At 39.8% G+C, this 17,901-nt stretch overlaps 1 protein-coding gene across 1 annotated transcript in view; it reads right to left on the reverse strand.

Moving 5' to 3' along the window:
* Nucleotides 1-4,704: 4,704 nt before the first annotated feature.
* The window catches only part of LOC107193712 (disks large homolog 4), a 355,237-nt gene continuing 342,040 nt past the window's right edge, over nucleotides 4,705-17,901 (reverse strand). The window contains exons 11-22 of the mRNA XM_015583204.1: nucleotides 16,356-16,569; nucleotides 15,723-15,880; nucleotides 15,060-15,309; nucleotides 13,911-14,013; nucleotides 13,329-13,367; nucleotides 10,943-10,984; nucleotides 9,627-9,743; nucleotides 7,414-7,563; nucleotides 6,709-6,881; nucleotides 6,477-6,586; nucleotides 6,297-6,388; nucleotides 4,705-5,581 (exon numbers count right to left, since the gene is read on the reverse strand). Of these exons, the coding sequence (XP_015438690.1) occupies nucleotides 5,472-5,581; nucleotides 6,297-6,388; nucleotides 6,477-6,586; nucleotides 6,709-6,881; nucleotides 7,414-7,563; nucleotides 9,627-9,743; nucleotides 10,943-10,984; nucleotides 13,329-13,367; nucleotides 13,911-14,013; nucleotides 15,060-15,309; nucleotides 15,723-15,880; nucleotides 16,356-16,569 (1,558 nt within the window). The 3' untranslated portion in view covers nucleotides 4,705-5,471. The remainder of the gene's footprint in view (nucleotides 5,582-6,296; nucleotides 6,389-6,476; nucleotides 6,587-6,708; nucleotides 6,882-7,413; nucleotides 7,564-9,626; nucleotides 9,744-10,942; nucleotides 10,985-13,328; nucleotides 13,368-13,910; nucleotides 14,014-15,059; nucleotides 15,310-15,722; nucleotides 15,881-16,355; nucleotides 16,570-17,901) is intronic.

A 17,901-nucleotide genomic window follows, 5' to 3' on the forward strand; every position in this document is an offset into this window, starting at 1 on the left:
ATGAATGCTGCTGGAAGTATGAACATTTTCACAGGACAATGATGTAAATGGAACTTTAAACCTTTTTTAAGTGTTACAGTGATATTTCGTTGGCCTCCGTATTAGCGCACTGCGCCGAACGCGGATAGCATGATGTTGTAGTTGCAAGGGAACAATTGAATCGAATACACGTATTGTACCCCAGCGCATCGTATTGTATTTCAAACTTTTATATCATTATAATTTATATGTATATATGTATATTCCAATAAACATACGTCAGGTAATATAAGCTTCATTTCATCGAATTGTCTTAAATATAACTGCATAAATATTGTACAATCCTATACTAATTATAGTTGTCTGGTTCAACACGTTACTACAGAAACTAACTACTGCCTACGTCTTTTAAACTTGGGCTGTAGTAGTATCTGCAGAAACTGTCATCGATGGGGTTACTATATAATTTGTTCACGGAAGCACGCACAAGTGTCAGTCAGATTTTGAAAGTTGCACGAACAACGTTAGACCGAGCTCGAGATTCGTCGACCAACAGCGATAAAGAATCACGTTTCAAAACTCTTGTGCATGCTCCGGGGGTCCTATGATCCCATTTCCTCACAGACACGGGGTCCCTGGCACCTCCACCGGGGGTTCTATGACCCCGCGATTTCACCACATGGGGTCCTGGCGCCGCCTGCGGGGGTTTTGTGACCCCTCGTTCTCACCACACAGGGTCACTGGCGCCACCTACGGGGATTCTGTGACCCCACGTTCTTAGATTCCTTTTACTTATTATGTAAATTCTTTGACTGGAATATGAATGTTACTGGAAGTATGAACATTTTCACAGGACAATGATATAAATGGAACTTTAAATCTTTTCTAAGTGTTACAGCGATATTTCGTTGGCCTCCGTATTAGTGCACTGCGCCGAACGCGGATAGCATGATGTTGTAGTCGCAAGGGAGCAATTGAATCGAATAGATGTATTGTACCGTAGCGCATCGTATTGTATTTCAAACTTTTATATCATTATAATTTATATGTATTATGTACATTCCAATAAACATACGTCAGGTAATATAAGCTTCATTTCATCGAATTGTCTTAAATATAACTGCATAAATATTGTACAATCCTATACTAATTATAGTTGTCTGGTTCAACACGTTACTACAGAAACTAACTACTGCCTACGTCTTTTAAACTTGGGCTGTAGTAGTATCTGCAGAAACTGCCATGGTTGCTAGGGTTACTATACAATTTGCTCACGGAAGCACGAACAAGTGTCAGTCAGATTTCGACAGTTGCACGAGCAACATTAGATCAAGCTCGAGACTCGTACGAGCAACAGCGATAAAGGATCACGTTTCAAATGTGTACTGACGCAAGCCATTTCACTACCGTTCATTGTCCCGTAATCCACATGTAATAACAACAGATTGAATCCGGCAGAGGACTACTGCAAATTATTACACACGTCTATCGTAATAGGTCACCGGTAATCAAAATTTCGGCGTCAAACTTATGAAACCTTTATGAAGCTTCGAAGACGGTACGGAAGATTTGCAAGTTACATGGGGAGGGAATTATTTGCGGCATATAAGTTATAATATTTTATAATTCTGAATAATATCTAAGCCTACTTTTTCTGAATTTATATAAATATCATTACAAGTATATTGTAAAATCATATAGATAAGTAGGATTTAAGTAAAATAAGTATCTGAAGGGAAAGTGCCCCGTGTGGCAATATGTTTAGTGGCAATATAGTTAGACTTCACTGTACCTTGTCTGTGGTAACATAAGCGCATGAAAAAATCCAATATTTGAACAAACAAGTAACTATCTAATTAAACCTGCAAATGTACGGAAACACGATTTGAATATTTAAAAAAAAAAGGTAATATTACGATACTAATTGAAATATTACGATACTGAAGCAGTTAAATAAAATAATTATTTCACATGGGACGTAAAGTTATCTTTTAATTTTCGTTATTAAAGATCAATTAATAAAAATACAAATTAATATAATCGACGTAGAAACCATCGGAAAACAAGAAATACAAAAGACAACGATTAAAATTGGTAAAACGTTTATTAACTATTTAAAAACGATGAAACAAGGTGAACATGAGATTGACAATTCAATAAGTAATATTATTAAATAGACTATAGAGGTGTATAATAAGTGTCTGTAGTAATTATTCTCTTTATACGTTCCTTTACATCGAGACAGACGTCTTTCTCCTCGTCGTTACCATCCTCTATTTCTCTTTTTTTTTCGATTTTTCTCTCTTAAATTTTTTTTTTGTATCCTTTAACTCGGCGAAGCCTACCCATCTCTCTCTCTCTCTCTCTCTCTCTCTCTCTCTCTCTCTCTCTCTCTCTCTCTCTCTCTCTATTCAGGCACGACCTGTGCGGATCACGGCGACGCGCGGTATTCACCGTTTCTCTCTCGGCTCCTCACGAACTAATACATCTCTTTCGTCGCTTCCTTTCCCTCGTATAATACGTGCGACGGCTGTTGCGTTAACGACTCTAAACACAGGATTCTGTCGTAGGAAAAATAGCTCGTAGAAAGCGTACCCATGCTAAATATACCCGATTAATCGGTATCTCGCCGCGCGATACGTTTTATGGAACGAAAAGAAAACGCAAATTCCCTTCTCGCTCGGTCAATCAAAAGGTGAGGTGTAATCGCAGGTTTCGATCGATTCGACGAAATCGCCGCGGACAATGGCAAAAGAAATCGGTACGCGAGCGGCCATTACGATACACACACACACACTTCCATCACGATCAAACCATCATCATCACCATCATGATCTCGTCATCTCGCAACGTCTCGCTTCCAACCCCCCAACAATTTTCCCACTCACCCTGGAAACGATTACAAACTATTCACGTTCATTCCTCTTACTCGCCAGTACTGTTCACAACGATCGACGATTGATTATTTCACGCATTATCTGCCGTTCCGTCCCATACGAATTTCAAGGTAACGGGAATTAATATTCTCGCTGTAAACGCGCGATGTTCGAAATTGATACGATTCCAATAGATTCTTCCAATCGTCCGTGCGAAGTGTGTCCATCATCTGCTGTACGAAACGTTTTCGTCAATCCCGGTAGAACCGAGGTATATGTACTTTTCTCTTCGTCGTCAAGCTGCCACAATGGTGCTTCTCCGATCCCCTGTGTCAACGCTTCATTTCCGGTCCCTCCTTGTCTCTTCCTCTCGACACGCGCGTTAATTCGGCTTTCATACGAACTGTGACCGGGCCAATCGTCGAAAACAAAGGTCGAAAGTGTGAACGTCCCCACGCTCGAATTTGAAAAATATAGAACTCACGCTGTGCCTATGGCTTCCGTTTCCGCGCTTCGAACACGTTCGAGACGACGACAACTCGCTGCTTTTCCGGCCGCTTCGATTCATGCTAACCGCCATATTCCGCATCTCGATTACCCGGGTACAGGTATTTACAATAATACATACCTACTATCGTAATAATAATTTAGTAGTGGTATTTAAATTACAATAGAATTCATTCTTTCTCCCCTCGCCGCTTCATCTCTTTCTATATATATATATAATTTTTTTTATGTATATTTATATATATATAATGTTGCACATAACCCAGTACTGGCTTAGTAATCTAGCTGTACAAAACATTATATATCCGCTATTCTAGCATCTAGAGATTTGTCCTGTGAGGTTTGATGAATCGTGAGGTTCTTTAACATGCGTCCGGGTTTTCAGTTCCTCCCTCCTCGCTTTCAGTTTTCCAGAACACGTATATATATATATATATAAACACACACACACGCGCGCATTCACACAAACACACACATCTTCATCCCCCGTCTGGCATTAGAAACTGTCGCATATATCCTTCCTTCGTGTCACGTTTATTAGTGCATCCTACAATTGGTTAAATTACCCTTCGTCCTGTGCGACAAAGCGATGACGAATTCGGGGGGACGCGAGTGGTCGTCGATATCGATCATCTTTCTTTCCATTCGCCGCGCATATATCGCGATTTAAGTACATTAAAAAATACCGCACTACTTCGCTCAGAATTAACCGGACAAGCTATTATTATAGGTGTGATCGGTGAAGCCAAGTTTATTGATTCGTGTCTTTCTCTCCCCCCCCCCCCCCCCCCCCCCCCCCCCCCATTTTCGTCTTCTCACATCGTGTCTCTCGTTCCCGTTCGTCGGCCGCGATTCGTGCGTGGGAGTAAAGTCTGTCTGAAAGCGTCTAGCGGTGCTGTGCGCATCATGCGAACGATCGCGACGGGAATCCGTGGTCCGTGACAATTTCTCTACACCTCTCTCTCTCACGGTCAAGTTTCTCGACTTCGACCTCGGTAATTTCTGTCTCGCCGTTTCCAAGCGCGATTCTCCTCTGACTATACTTGCAAACAACGCGTCGATCGTTCGTGAATGAACCACGACGCGAGTCATTCCTCGATTGTTTACAAATCTTCGAGTGGTCCGTACGCGTTAAAATTGATATCTTTCGAGACGAATACACGACGGCTTCCGCCATTCTATTACATTTTCGTTTTTCTTGCTTATCTTCGTTCGGATACACGATGCAAAAGAGGGGGGGAGAGGGGAGAACGCGCGCGTTATAAATTATGAAGCACGAGTAACACGTTCTATTGTTCGTCACGAGGGAATGTGGGGAGGGGGGGGGGGGGGGGGGGGAATAGAGGAGGGAGGGCTCGATCGCCGGCGTGTATTCGCGTCGTTGAATTCCGTAATAAAATCATCGCGGAGACGGGTTACGGGTCGGTTGGTCTCCTTGTCCTCTCGGTCGACAAACCCGTTGGATACATGAAAAACATCGTGGTACAACGAAACACTTCTGGTATTTAACACTATAACACGAACCCTCCATTTGTGCGCGCGCACGCGGAGGGATTTTAATTAACACCTTATATACTCTTGCGCCGGAGACGATAGCTCTTTCTCTCTCTCCCTATCTCTCGCTCTTTCTCCATCTATCGATTGCTCGTGGAAACGGGCCAACGGATGTATCGCTTCGAAACACGCGATTAACGATCGTCAACGTTCGCGTGTTAATTCGGAGTATATTCTCTTTAATCGCAGCGAACGCTGTAGGTGGGTGTTTACCCCCGGTCACGTGACTCGCGAACAAGTTTTGAACACGTCTCGAGAAACAAATATTTCGATCCATCGTAACTGTTTCCGATTTCGTCTTTTGGGCTCTCCAGACCCGTGGAAACTTTTGTCAACGGCGACGCCTTGAAGTTCTACGACGAGCCTCGTGGCGGTTAACGGTTTGATTTGGGACACTGGATTACTTGAATGGGTGGGTGTGTGGGAGTGGGATCAAGGGACGGGATAGGGGGGCGTTAGAGTGTTACTTGATTATTTTATTAAGAGTAATTAAGCTTGACGCCTCGGAGGTAGAGTCCAAGCGTTCGGGCCGGGCTGAGCGTGGGGGGCAGGACGTCACAGTTGCTGGTCCCTGCACGGTACCCAAATGTTCGGCCCCGATTGCTCGGAGATCACTTCCTTTACTTTCACGTAGATCTCCTCGGGAGTGTCACCTTGTACTACGGCTGTAACGGAGAAAGAAAGTGATTTATAGTATTCAGCCAAACGCGACGAATAATCCATTCAGGTCCAAATGTACTTCCGCGACGCCCGTAGAATTTCGATTATGTAGATACCTTCTATGGTAGAATACACGCTGGGATTACACCTTTTGACTTTTGATACACGCGATATCGGTTCTATACAGGATGTTCCACCCAATTCGAGCCCCTTCAATATCTCACTTGTTTCTTAGGATACAAAAAAAATGTGAGGGGAAAGTATTATTTGGTTAAAAGGAGCAAATACTATAATAAGCAAAAAGTTTTCTCAAGGTCATATTTTTCGAACTTTTAAGGTCATCGATGTTTTTTTAAACGAAACTACATATTTTTCTTCTCTCACACTTCATGTGACATTGAGTACGAAGAATCGACAAATGTATGGAAGTTGATGGACATCACTTGGAGCATTTTTTAAAATTAATTTTCCGCAAATCAGAAGCAAGTGAGATTCAAAACGTGCTCACGTTAGGTGGGCCACTCTGTATTAAACTACTTTAACTTTGTGTTAAAGAGCTGTTGGGGGTGTGGGGGGCAGCAATTTTGGAATTTCGTTCATCAGAATAATCTTCGGAGCACAGTAAACGTTTCGTCGAAATCTATGTATGGGTTCACAGTCACGAGACAGATAATAAATGTTTTGGGACTAAGGAACACAATTAGATAAATTGATTTTTACCGGTGAAGTACTCCCCGAATTCTTGCTCCATCTTCAATGCTCGTTCGTACGTCTTTTTCGCTTGTTCCTCGGTCATTCTCTTGTTCATTTCCCTGGAATTATAAATAGCGGTATTGTTGTAACTAATGAATTGTCATGGAAGAATTGAATAAGATATGCAAGTAAAAAGATTCTACATACATAACCGATTCTACGGATTTCGGTTTAATGAAGATGGCGATGGGATACAGCTGCGCCACCTGTAACCTCTTGATGGCGTTTCCACTCACGTCAAGGATACAGTGCTTTCCCTGGAATATTTATAGATATTTATGTAGATAGTGATGATACGTTTAGTGTATTGTTATTTTTGTTTAATTTAAGGGAAGATTATCGATGTAAAATTAATATAAAAGGCTTTCCCTTCCGTTACCTTTTCGGCGACTTCTCGAACGGACGCCACTGAGGTTCCATAAAGATTGTCATTGTACTGTCCCGCCTCTATGAACAAGTGGTTCTGAATATCTCTCTCCATCTGCTCCCTCGACGCCACAAAGTGGTAATCCCGTCCGTCCACTTCGTATTCTCTTCTACTCCTCGTTGTATCTAAAAAATGTTTAAGTTGGAAGAATTCGAAAAAATTCACTTTTTGAATGTACATATTAATAGGATACTAATATCTTTCTGTAACTGATAGTTAATTTCCTAGGAACAGGTTTCTTTAGCGATATTATACGCACAGACTAGCTTTTTGCGTTAAAGTAGAACGAACCTAGATGACAGGAGTATCAATGAAATAAAGGTAATAAAAATATCATAATAATTGCGTTCTAATAATTTCTATCGAAGTACTGTCTTATTATTAAGTTTCCTACTTCCAGTCGATGTAGTTAAAATTGATTCGATTTCGTCTTCAATTGACCGAGATTCATAGAACTTTTCATATCGCGTGCCATGATCAAGGGTAAAATATACGAATTTCTGATTACCATGTGGTAAAATATATATGAGATCGTGATGTCTCTTGAGGACTGTTACGAAAGTTCGGAAAATCCTGGAAAATCTTGGGATTCGTCCGTAACGCGTCACACGACGCGTCGTTAAGCTGAACGACCGTATTAAAAATGCTTTCACTCACGTGGCACACAGCTGCCGAATTTGTCGGGGAATTCCGAGATGAGGTCGTCGTTGATGCGATCCTTCAGAGGACCGAGGATAATGACGGGTCGAGTGTACTGTATGGTGAGCTGCTGGACAGCCTCGTACGACAGCACGTTCTCTTCGCTGCCTGCAATTTTCAGTATAAGTACTCCGGCATACCCGTGGCGGAAAACAACGTGGTTGAAAGCCATGTATGTCCTCGGTTAGAACGTTTACACTCTTCAAAACAGAGGGGCAAACTTTTCGGTCGAGAAGAAAAACGGGAACCCGATAGACCATTTCGATCGAGATACTTTATAGTTTCGTGTCTTGGAACCACTTTACTTCCCATCTTCTGTCATTAACCCTTGTCTTTCTTTAATGATAGGAACTATGGTATGCAGATATGTCGTTCGAATTGGTTTGTAATTGGGGAATTTTTTAAATTATCAAAGGAAATCGATTGGATTTTCAGTATTGCTAGGTATTCTAAGTCATTCTCAATTCTTTATCAGTAAACAATATTTCACGAATTAACATCAATTTAATGCTTAGAACCATTCTCCCCGGCTTTGGGTTATTAGACCAATTACTATACGAGTTTGAAGACACAATACTTGAGAAAAAGTCAGTTTCGTGCTCAAAGGCAATTCTCCCAGTGTGTGTATTACTAGACAAGTATTCTATAGAATAATAAACAGGAATTGAAATATAACTATAGTCGAAATGCAATAAAAATTTAACAATTCTGTATAATACTAAAGTTCTACATTAGACATAGTACTTTTGCTTCTAAAAACATATTTTATTAATTCCATACCAATATTAACATTGATCTTCTAAGTGGTATCACGCTACAAAGTATCTTTTCCGAAGTGGTCATGTTTGTGTTATCGACGAGAGAGGAAAAAAAACAGTCGAACAAATTAGTCAATCTCAAAAAAACTGCTGACTAAAACGATACTCGGTTTGAACGAGCAGTGGTATTCGGTTAAGGTATTGGACATAATTTCACACGGGACACGAGCCATGATACATGCTTCGGCGCTTGGGAGATCAAAGCGAGGAAGGAAGAAATGGTAAGCTCCCTAGAGTCTACAACTTCGGTGATCGAAGGATATCAAGGTCGATTCGGCATTAGTACGAGGCGACTATGCTAATACACTTGGAGCCGGAAGGGTTGGCTTTTGTAATCGATACCCGACGCAACTACGCGACGGTGCTGGTGATTTTAGTATTCTCACCTAGACGTCGATTCTTATTGCTGATACAAAAATTTTAGCGACCCTTTTTACGACGATTTACTTTTCGAGGAAAAACTTTATTTCAACGTTCTTTTACAATATAATTGAAAATTCAGAGAAATGAAAGAATAAATATTGTTTGACAGACTAAATATAGGCTAGTTTAGTTAATTACTATAGGAAAATTATTTCTTTCTGTTCAAATGAATATTTCCTGCCGTATTTATTACCTCTTAAGGTACAACTTTACATTCTTCAATCATTTCCTCAGCCGACTATTCCGATTATATTTCACTATTTTAAAACTTCCAAAAAATATTTCCAATTCTTACTAGTATCAATATTAATATTACAATGAATCACCACTTTCAAATATCTAGTAACACTAATAGAAGTATTTATTATACATCTTTAAGCACAATAATTCTGTTAAGTTAACTGTACAACTCTACAGGTATTCTCTAGAGATATTCATTACCACAAATACTGTACATATTTTCCCATTACAGAACTAAAAACGTGGAACAATTATCCGAGCGTTATTGTACTCTCGAAGAACATATTTATGTACAGCAACGTTTCTACTATGTACTAGATGGCACGCAGTCAGGGCTTAATTTAGCAACAAGAAGCGACGATCACGCTAAATCTCTATCCGGAATTATTATTCGCTGGTCTTGTTAGATACCTATGGAAGGGTAATTAATTTACAAAAATCAAACGACAGACAACAGACAGGCAAAAGCACGTGTCGCGACTGTTCAAAATGCGCGAAGCGTTCTCGGCGTTTTGTTAGTGCTCGTTTGATCAGTGGACGGAAGTGAGGGAAAGTAACAAAAATAAAAACGGTAAACAAAAATGAACGTCGATCAAAGAAGATCGATCGAAATCACGTTCGTTTCTTGTTAGTCGGGACCTAAGTATCTCACTCCGGTTCACACATTTACTCCTTTCGATTGTCACTTACTAAGCTCTTCATCATTCTCATCATCTTCCTTTTCCAGATAAACTAACGTCAGTTCCTCCATATAAGGCAGTTCAACACGATACAAAATTTCTCTACTTCCTGCGACCCAAGACAGAGCTCGTTGTGAATCGCACAGATGGAATAATAAAAAAAAAAGCGCGGCGTAAATGAAAGCGGGGGACGAGAGTGATGACACGATACGCACGATGACATATTGCAGATGAAATTTCGTGACTACGAATACACACGTTAGTATCGAAGAAGCGTGATTTTTATGGAAAACTGACGGATTTTCGTTCGCATAACAGAATATTAAGATTCACCGCATTAGGCTGTACCATGTGAAATTTCCGGTTTCTATGGATCGAAATAAAAATTAATATACCTTCGAAATAATAATTTGTATTCGATCGAAATGTGCACCTATTAGTATTAGTGGCTTTATCTTAATGAGACCATAACTCATGCAATTTACTACCTTCATATCGTAAGAATCTCCAAGACAAAACGGTCAATTACAAAAATTCGAGCAGTACAGTATATCCTCGATGAGTGTTCGAAGTCTCCTCGGTACTGAACATTGAATATTTCAGAAACTAATGGCCATTGATGACCGAAATAAATATCATTAGCTTCAGAATTCCAAGTTCTATGACTGTGCCAAACATCATTGAAAAGTCAGCGTTACACATGGGGACCTATCCTTGTCAGTGCCAAGGAACCTTCGAACACTCATCGAAGATTTACTGTAAAATACCATTGCAACTTTTAACCAACACAACACACGATATCGGTTGCATCGAGTTCACCAATCGTGACTGACTCGACAATTCAAAGGTACAACCTAATATCATTCAAAACGATATTTCATATTCATCGATCTAGCGTATACCGTAATTTTCGACGATTCGAACAAGCATGAGTTCTATCACACGAACTCAACCGGCGACGACGTAACTAGCGCGCGAACGATCGAACGCAAAGTTTCCAGGTTCGCGAATCGACAATAACGGCGAAACCGACGATGCTCCAACAAAAGTGACAACGGAAACAAAAGGTCCTGGCCAACAATGACGCTCGTTCTGTCGGATCGTTATTATCGCGGTAACGAACGTGTGCCTCGTTAATTGATACACACCGACCGCGACGAAACCGGCGAAGGTTCGGGCACGGGGAATTGCATTTGTGGAGAATCGAAATGAAAGGCGGACAGAAAAGACGGCAGAGGGTGGTATACATGAGGGAGGCTGTGAGAGAAAGAAAGAGAGACATTTGAAAATGTAGATAGAGAGAGACAGAGACAGAGATGTGATTACCTTCGGTGTTAGTGTCGTCCTGGGTGTAGCACAGCATGAATGCTAAAACATAACAAGTTCAATATTTCAGTATACGTTGCGTACTAATAAGCGGCCGGTTAATAAGTTGCTAGGATTAATTAAGCGATAAAGCACGAAAACACCATCCTCCTACCGTCGAGGATATATGTATACGTCCGATTCTTTTTCGAATCTGGATGGTCCGTGACGATAGCTAGCGGATGCTCGTCTGTATCCGTGATGCGATGAGCACGCGAGCAGTTCGTTACATGTTTTGTACACGTTGTTCCTTTAGAGTCGTTTCCTTTTTGCGTAATTGCTTGGGTATCGAGATGTTGCAACGCGATCTATTATTTCGTGATCCACGCGGAACGTTAACGCGTTGACTGTTGGTTGGATGTCACGAACAACAGTGAACTGGTTTTCAGTTTTGTATACGGATACTAGAGAGGTCGAGAGTTTATAGAATGAGCAAAAAATTGCAGTGTACGAAATCATTCGTTCTGTTAAAAAATCAGGGATGAATTAGGATTAGCTCCAAGTCCCTCGATACAAGCATCATTCAGCGATGAAGAAATGTTGTTTAACCCTCCAATGGTAAGGCCCAGGACCAATCCGACAAAAGTTATGGTTCTTCTTGTACCGTTCCCACTCTATTTATTATTTTTTTATCATACAACAAACTTTTATATTTGTATTATTACATGTTATACAACTCAATTATTATTCCTTATTATATGAATAAAAAAAAATAGAAGTTCAAAGTAATAATTTCTTTTACCTGTCTGAAAATAGCAGAAAGGAGCTCGGATTGTATCCAACCCTACCTTACCAAGTACAATCTTAACACCCACCTTACCATTCGAGGGTTAGTACAGTTCTCGAACGAAAGATAATTCCGAATTTTTAAATAAATTGATTATTAGAAAGACTAAAGTCAAGACACATTTTGTAAATGAATTTTGTAACTACTCGTATCTCTTTTTGATACTATTTCGTCGCTCTAGTTTTTAATTGTTGCATCTCCACTAGTTTCTAAACTGAGAACACTGAGTTTAAAGTTTACGAAATTTAATATTATAGAAGCTGGAAAATAGTGAAATAATCAAACACACTATAATATCATCTACTCAATAGCTATTTATTATAGTATTTAACTAAATTGTATCTTATTATTAACACAAATGTTTAATTTTTGTTAGTATTTGGAGATACATCCATTAAGAAAAAAAAAAAACTTTCATTTTCAAACTTTACATTTTAAACTCCGAAGTTAGGACTTAAAAGAATATTTGATTGTTTTCTAGGTTGAATTTTCTCTACATTATGGTGAATTTGTATTCTTTGGACCAATGAGTCGCACGTGGATAGATTAACTAAATTTTCTTGAAAATCTGGAGTTAGAACAGTTAAGAACTCCAGCGACGATTTATGTCTTCAAAAATCTTCGTACAAATAGCTCTTCCTACTACTTCAATCCATTGTATTCGTTAATATTACACAATAACCGATCATTACGCGGCTCGTAACAATGGAAGTGTCCTACAGTCAACGGGTTAATCGTTGAAAAGTGTCTCAGACTCGCGATTCGACGAAAGATGTCGTGTTCCTAGGGTAATCATGCTTCCACGACGCGCGTCAAAAGCGACGGGAACTCTAAAAGCAAATTTCCTACTTTCCTCTATGTAGCAAATCGGTCTCGTTGTTGAACGTCATCATCGACGGTGACTCGTCGACGACGCGTCTCGAGTGTCTCGAGGACGAAAGTTCCGAGCACGAATCTCGCGGTTAAAACGTCCTCGACGAACCGATCGCAAGTAGATATCATCGAGTCGTCGGAATCGGGCGATCGACGACGCGAAAGGATTCAATCAGAATCATGATATGTTTTTGCAAAAAAAAGTTGTTGCAAACTTGGTGGTTTTCGTCCACCGTGAACTATACGTGCAGGATGGCTACAGGGAGGCGATCTATAAATTTCTACGACTACCCACAGAGAGAGACTGGGTTAGTTGAGAAAAGCAGTTCGAGTGAACGTGTGTGTACCGTGCATGGTCGCTGCGTTAGATCGAATACCAGACAAATGCATGAGCTCTCGATGCAAGGATGGAATTGCAGCGTGCGAAGCGCAGAAGAATGCAAGAGAACAGACACAAAAAAAAAAGACCTCTCGAGATGTGTAACGTTCATGGTGTGGGATCGCTGTCTGATCGTTTCTGTTGCTTTCCGTTTTGAACTCCTTTTGTTTTCCCGCTATTCTATATGATTAATGAAGATGTATGTGTGTGTGTGTGTGGGTGGATGGGCGCTTGCGCGTGTGTCGTGTGTAGATCGTGTATGATTCGGTCATTATACTTCGGTCGTTGATCAACTTTGGAATACTTACGTGTAGGATCGTTTTCGTTCTCGGGTGTCGTGGGCGACCCTACACAAGCAGGCAAAAACAAAACACATGTCACGTTTTGCACCAGGTGAACAAAAAAAAGTCACAAAAGCTCAATCGGAGGTTGGACGTATATCGTCGTACACCTGTCACGGATAACTAACAGGCTGATCGGAACTTGCGATACCGTTTATTACAAACGCGGGGTTTAAGATCGGAAAAACGAAACTACTGAAATGTTATGATATTCTAAACAAACAAAAAAAAAAAGACACCGAATAAAAGTAAGGTAGCCATTTAAGACGATCTTAGTTACACGATTACTGTTTTGTCAATAAGAAAAAAAGGGGTTGCAATACACACGTGAAAGAATGCTTAATCGTAAGTATCAAACACACGGGTCTAAGATATATGTAGATAGATATACGTAATTATGGCTGGAGTAATACGACGAGAATTTCAGAAAAACAAATTTATAAAAAAAAAAAAAATAAGTATACCACGAAAAACCACAATAGATATAACGGGGTCTGAACATGCACAGAACGTGCAATATACGGATCGACCGTGTTTCGAGACACTCACGTTCCTGGTCCGAACCATCCTCCGATTTGTCGTCCTTGCTCTTCATGAACGGGAACTTTCGGCTGAACGAGAAGTTCTTCTTTTTCCTGTCCAGCGTCGATTGCTGTAATCCATCAGTCGTCTTTAAGACACAATAGAATCAGTTATAACATTGGTTCCCAATCCCATTAATTGGTGAGTTAGAGTGATCGGAGCCATCGGACGTAAAATTTCTAAATTGGGGGGATTTTGGGTACGTCAGAGGAAATTGAGATACAGTCGACAAACGTTTATAAAAGCTTAATTATCGGTATACAAGTGCTGTGGAAGATATGTACGGGTGCATTAAAGATATTTCAATTTTCATAGGGAATTGTTTATATACATTGTGTACAGGCTGTCCTGCCTAACGTGAGAACCTTAAATATCTCATTTACTTTTGATTTTCCAAAAAATTATTTTAACAAACGAGAAACAACTTCGAAGCATCTTTACACTAATCTCTCTACCGTAGTTGCTTTATTATTTAAATCTACTCTCTTACATTTCTGGATTTTTTGTACTCGAGGTGAAACGAAGGTCGCACTACTATAGGTCGTTGGATTGGTCTTTACCTCAACTATTACACCACGCTAATAAAAATATGTAGTGTTATTTAAAAAAATATCGAGAACCTAGAAAATTCGAAAAATATGACCTTAAGAAAATTTTTCTGCTGATCACAGTATTTACCCCTTCCAACTAAACAACTGTGCACGAAGTTCGTTACATTGTATTGTAATTATTGTACAACAGGGATATGCCCGTATACATTCTTAAATAAATAAAATAACATTGTCCCCTCACATTTTTTTCTACATATCTTCAAAAACAAGTGAGATATCGAAGGTGTTCACGTTATGTAGAACACCCTGTAGATATATTTTCCACGGTACACGTAACTTATCGATTACAGCTACCGAACTTCAATCTCCATAAGAAATCTTCTTATGTAAATTTGTATAATATTTGCCACGGTACTTTTGACCACCAATTATAACTATCGAATTTTAATTTTCCTAGGGAATTCATTCAAAGACACACGGTATGCAGACATTCGGTAACCGAACACCCGCCACGAGTTTCCGCATAACTTCTCGAACGATGGATCGATAGGTAGGTAATGCTCACCTTGTCGAGGATGACCGGCATGTGACCTTGGAACTTGACAGAACGATCCCTGGCGCGTTGCTTCCGTTCCCATCGTCTGCGCGACGGTATTATACCAAGGCCCTCCTCCTCCCCCTGAGGATTCACTCTTCTAGCCTGCCACCATTCGTCGTCACTAGCATTCGTCACGTGCAGGATTTCACCGTAACGGAATGCCAGACCGCGGCTCGGCAGACCGTCGTCCTTGTTTGGATCGTAGTCGAACAACGCTCTGCGAACGCAACAACGGGAAACGGTATTTTGTTATTAAGATTATTCCAGTTATACCCAACGAGGCTTCTAAGACTGTGAATCGTTACTAGGTTCGAGTTTACGAGTTTTGGTCGGTCAGGTTTAATTTTTTATTTCAGTAATGATCGAAGGGTAAAGAAGAATCTAATAAAATTCGAAAGGACGTGCAAAAGACGAAAGGTATCACGAGGTAAGTTCCCTGAAATAACCGATTGATTACTGTTTACACGAAGTTAACTGTTATATAACTTGTAGAGGATGTTTCGTTGGGATACGTGTATTTTGCATATCCAGACTGACCAGGAATTTTATTAGATTTGTTTTTGTGTTCATTATTCAAAGACTAGTGGAGATATTTGGTAGAAGGTGACGGGGTTTATGGGTGTCACTCACCTGACGTAAAGTGATTTCTTCTGTGAGGTCCTCATGAGGGTGCCTGTCATCATATTCTGCTGGGAGATCTGTTGTTTAAGATCATGGATCTTAGCCTCGAATCGGTTGTAATCTTCGGGCTTGTATTGTACCACGATCGTCACTGTCTGACCGGTACCCTGAACAGACACATATTCACATTAATCACTGTTTGAAGGTTAGACTTACTTCCGTGAAGCTTCTAATGATTTCATTAGAAAAATCAAAGTTTCGTCCAAATGATCGTACAAATTTTACACTAAAAGGAGTATGAAAATTGTTCTCGTAATCACTTAAAAGTTCCTGTAATCTTCTATTCAATTTTTATTATTACAAAGTAGAACGTAATATTACATGTAAAGATCGAATCCTAAATAAAAAAGATAACGTTTCATTAAAAAATTCTTATTTAAAATTCTTCGTTTGATTCGATCTATCGTTTGTAGAAATAACTTGCGTTTAACCAATTCAAGCGAGTCTATTTAAACTTAAAATTTACAAGTGGAGACGTTTCGTAGCCTCTTAATTTGAAACTGTTCCAGGAAGGAGCTTGCACCAGAAGTACAGAAAGAAGAGGAAAAATAAGGTACAGGTAAAATGGTAATTTCACCGTACCTTAAGGGCTGCGGCGGCCTCTTCATGGGTAGCTGTCCGAAGATTAATGCCATTGACACTGAGTATTTGATCACCGCGACGCAGCTCCCCGCTAAGATCGGCCGGACCCCCGGCTAGGATGAAGGAAATGAAAATTCCCTCGCCATCTTCGCCGCCGACGATATTGAAACCCAGTCCGGACGAGCCTTTGTTGAGCACGACTGTGCGCACCTCTCTGGAAAAAGACAATACAAGAAAACACCCCGTCATTAAAATAATCACCATGATCTAATTAAAATTTCTTAACTGTAGTAATTTTCATTTTACAATTAAAATGAGTACTACGTCCGGTCTGTTTGTTCTCTAAGGAAAAGATATCGTAAGTTTTAATATTTTACAAAAAAAGAAAAAAGATTCTATTAAACTAAATTTCTATTAAAATATTCGAAGCGTGAAAGGTCTTCATTTACTCAACAATCAATAAAAGTGAAGTAATATCGTAAAAGGGCGCAGAAGCCTTTGATGGATAGTTCAATTACAAAATTGAACGAGGGAGCTTAAGTGGTCTGGTTTGTAACAGTTTTTACATAACAGACTGCTTCAAAAATGAAGCACAGCGGCATAACATCAAATATCGAAGTCTTCATCGAAAAATCGAAGCAAATGATGGACTCCTTCCCATAAACCCAAACAATTTTCAACCTATCTATAATCACGATCACAAGAACAGACCATTCATTATTACAGACGATAGACGCGATTTTTGCCGGTCGTTGTTTCCTCCCTTTCTCTCAACCCCCCAAGGGCTGGGAGGGGGGAGATAAAGTTTTTTCATTACGGGCTTGCGTAGTATCGAGTTCTTGAACTATGTCGCCGGCCATTAATTGCTCCACTTCTCACAGTGCTTTAATTAAAGTCACTGTGCGCACGGAAAAGACGAGACGTACAACCGTTAAAATAACTTTAAAGAGCCGCCGCCGTTATCGGCACCAAGCTGCGAGACCGGTTGTAATGAAATATTTGCGGATCTGTCTTTTGAGGGTGTTGATTAATTATTACTGGACTCTCTGATTAATCCTTATTCGAGCAACGTACGATAAAGTGGAACAACGACGAAATATGACGGTTCTAATTCTGTTAATTGGTTAATGATAAATTAGTAATAAGAAGTAAAATTAACAATTGTAATGATCAGCATTTTAATCTCTCTATGTGAATTATACAGGGTGAAATAAAGAAAGGGTTGATAATTTCTGGGGTAGATAGTACATACTTGCCAAATGACGAAAAAAAGTCTGAATAAACATGGGTTGAAAAATTCATATTTTCAAAGTTATAAGCAATTTTTTGTTTCGACTCTTCCTTTCTTGGTTACAGAAGGTTTTCTACAATTACTATTAGTTTTTTTTTTTTACAATTTTCTTCATTGTTTCCATACGGTACGAGAACTCCCGAACCGAGAAAGTCACTTGCTTTAACCGAAACAAAAAACTGCTTATAACTTTGAAAACATTAATTCTTCGACTGATGTTGATTTGGACTTTTTCTCATCATTTGGCAAGTACCA

Source organism: Dufourea novaeangliae, unplaced genomic scaffold (genome assembly GCF_001272555.1).
Source record: "Dufourea novaeangliae isolate 0120121106 unplaced genomic scaffold, ASM127255v1 scaffold25, whole genome shotgun sequence".
Taxonomy (NCBI): Eukaryota; Metazoa; Arthropoda; class Insecta; order Hymenoptera; family Halictidae; genus Dufourea; species Dufourea novaeangliae.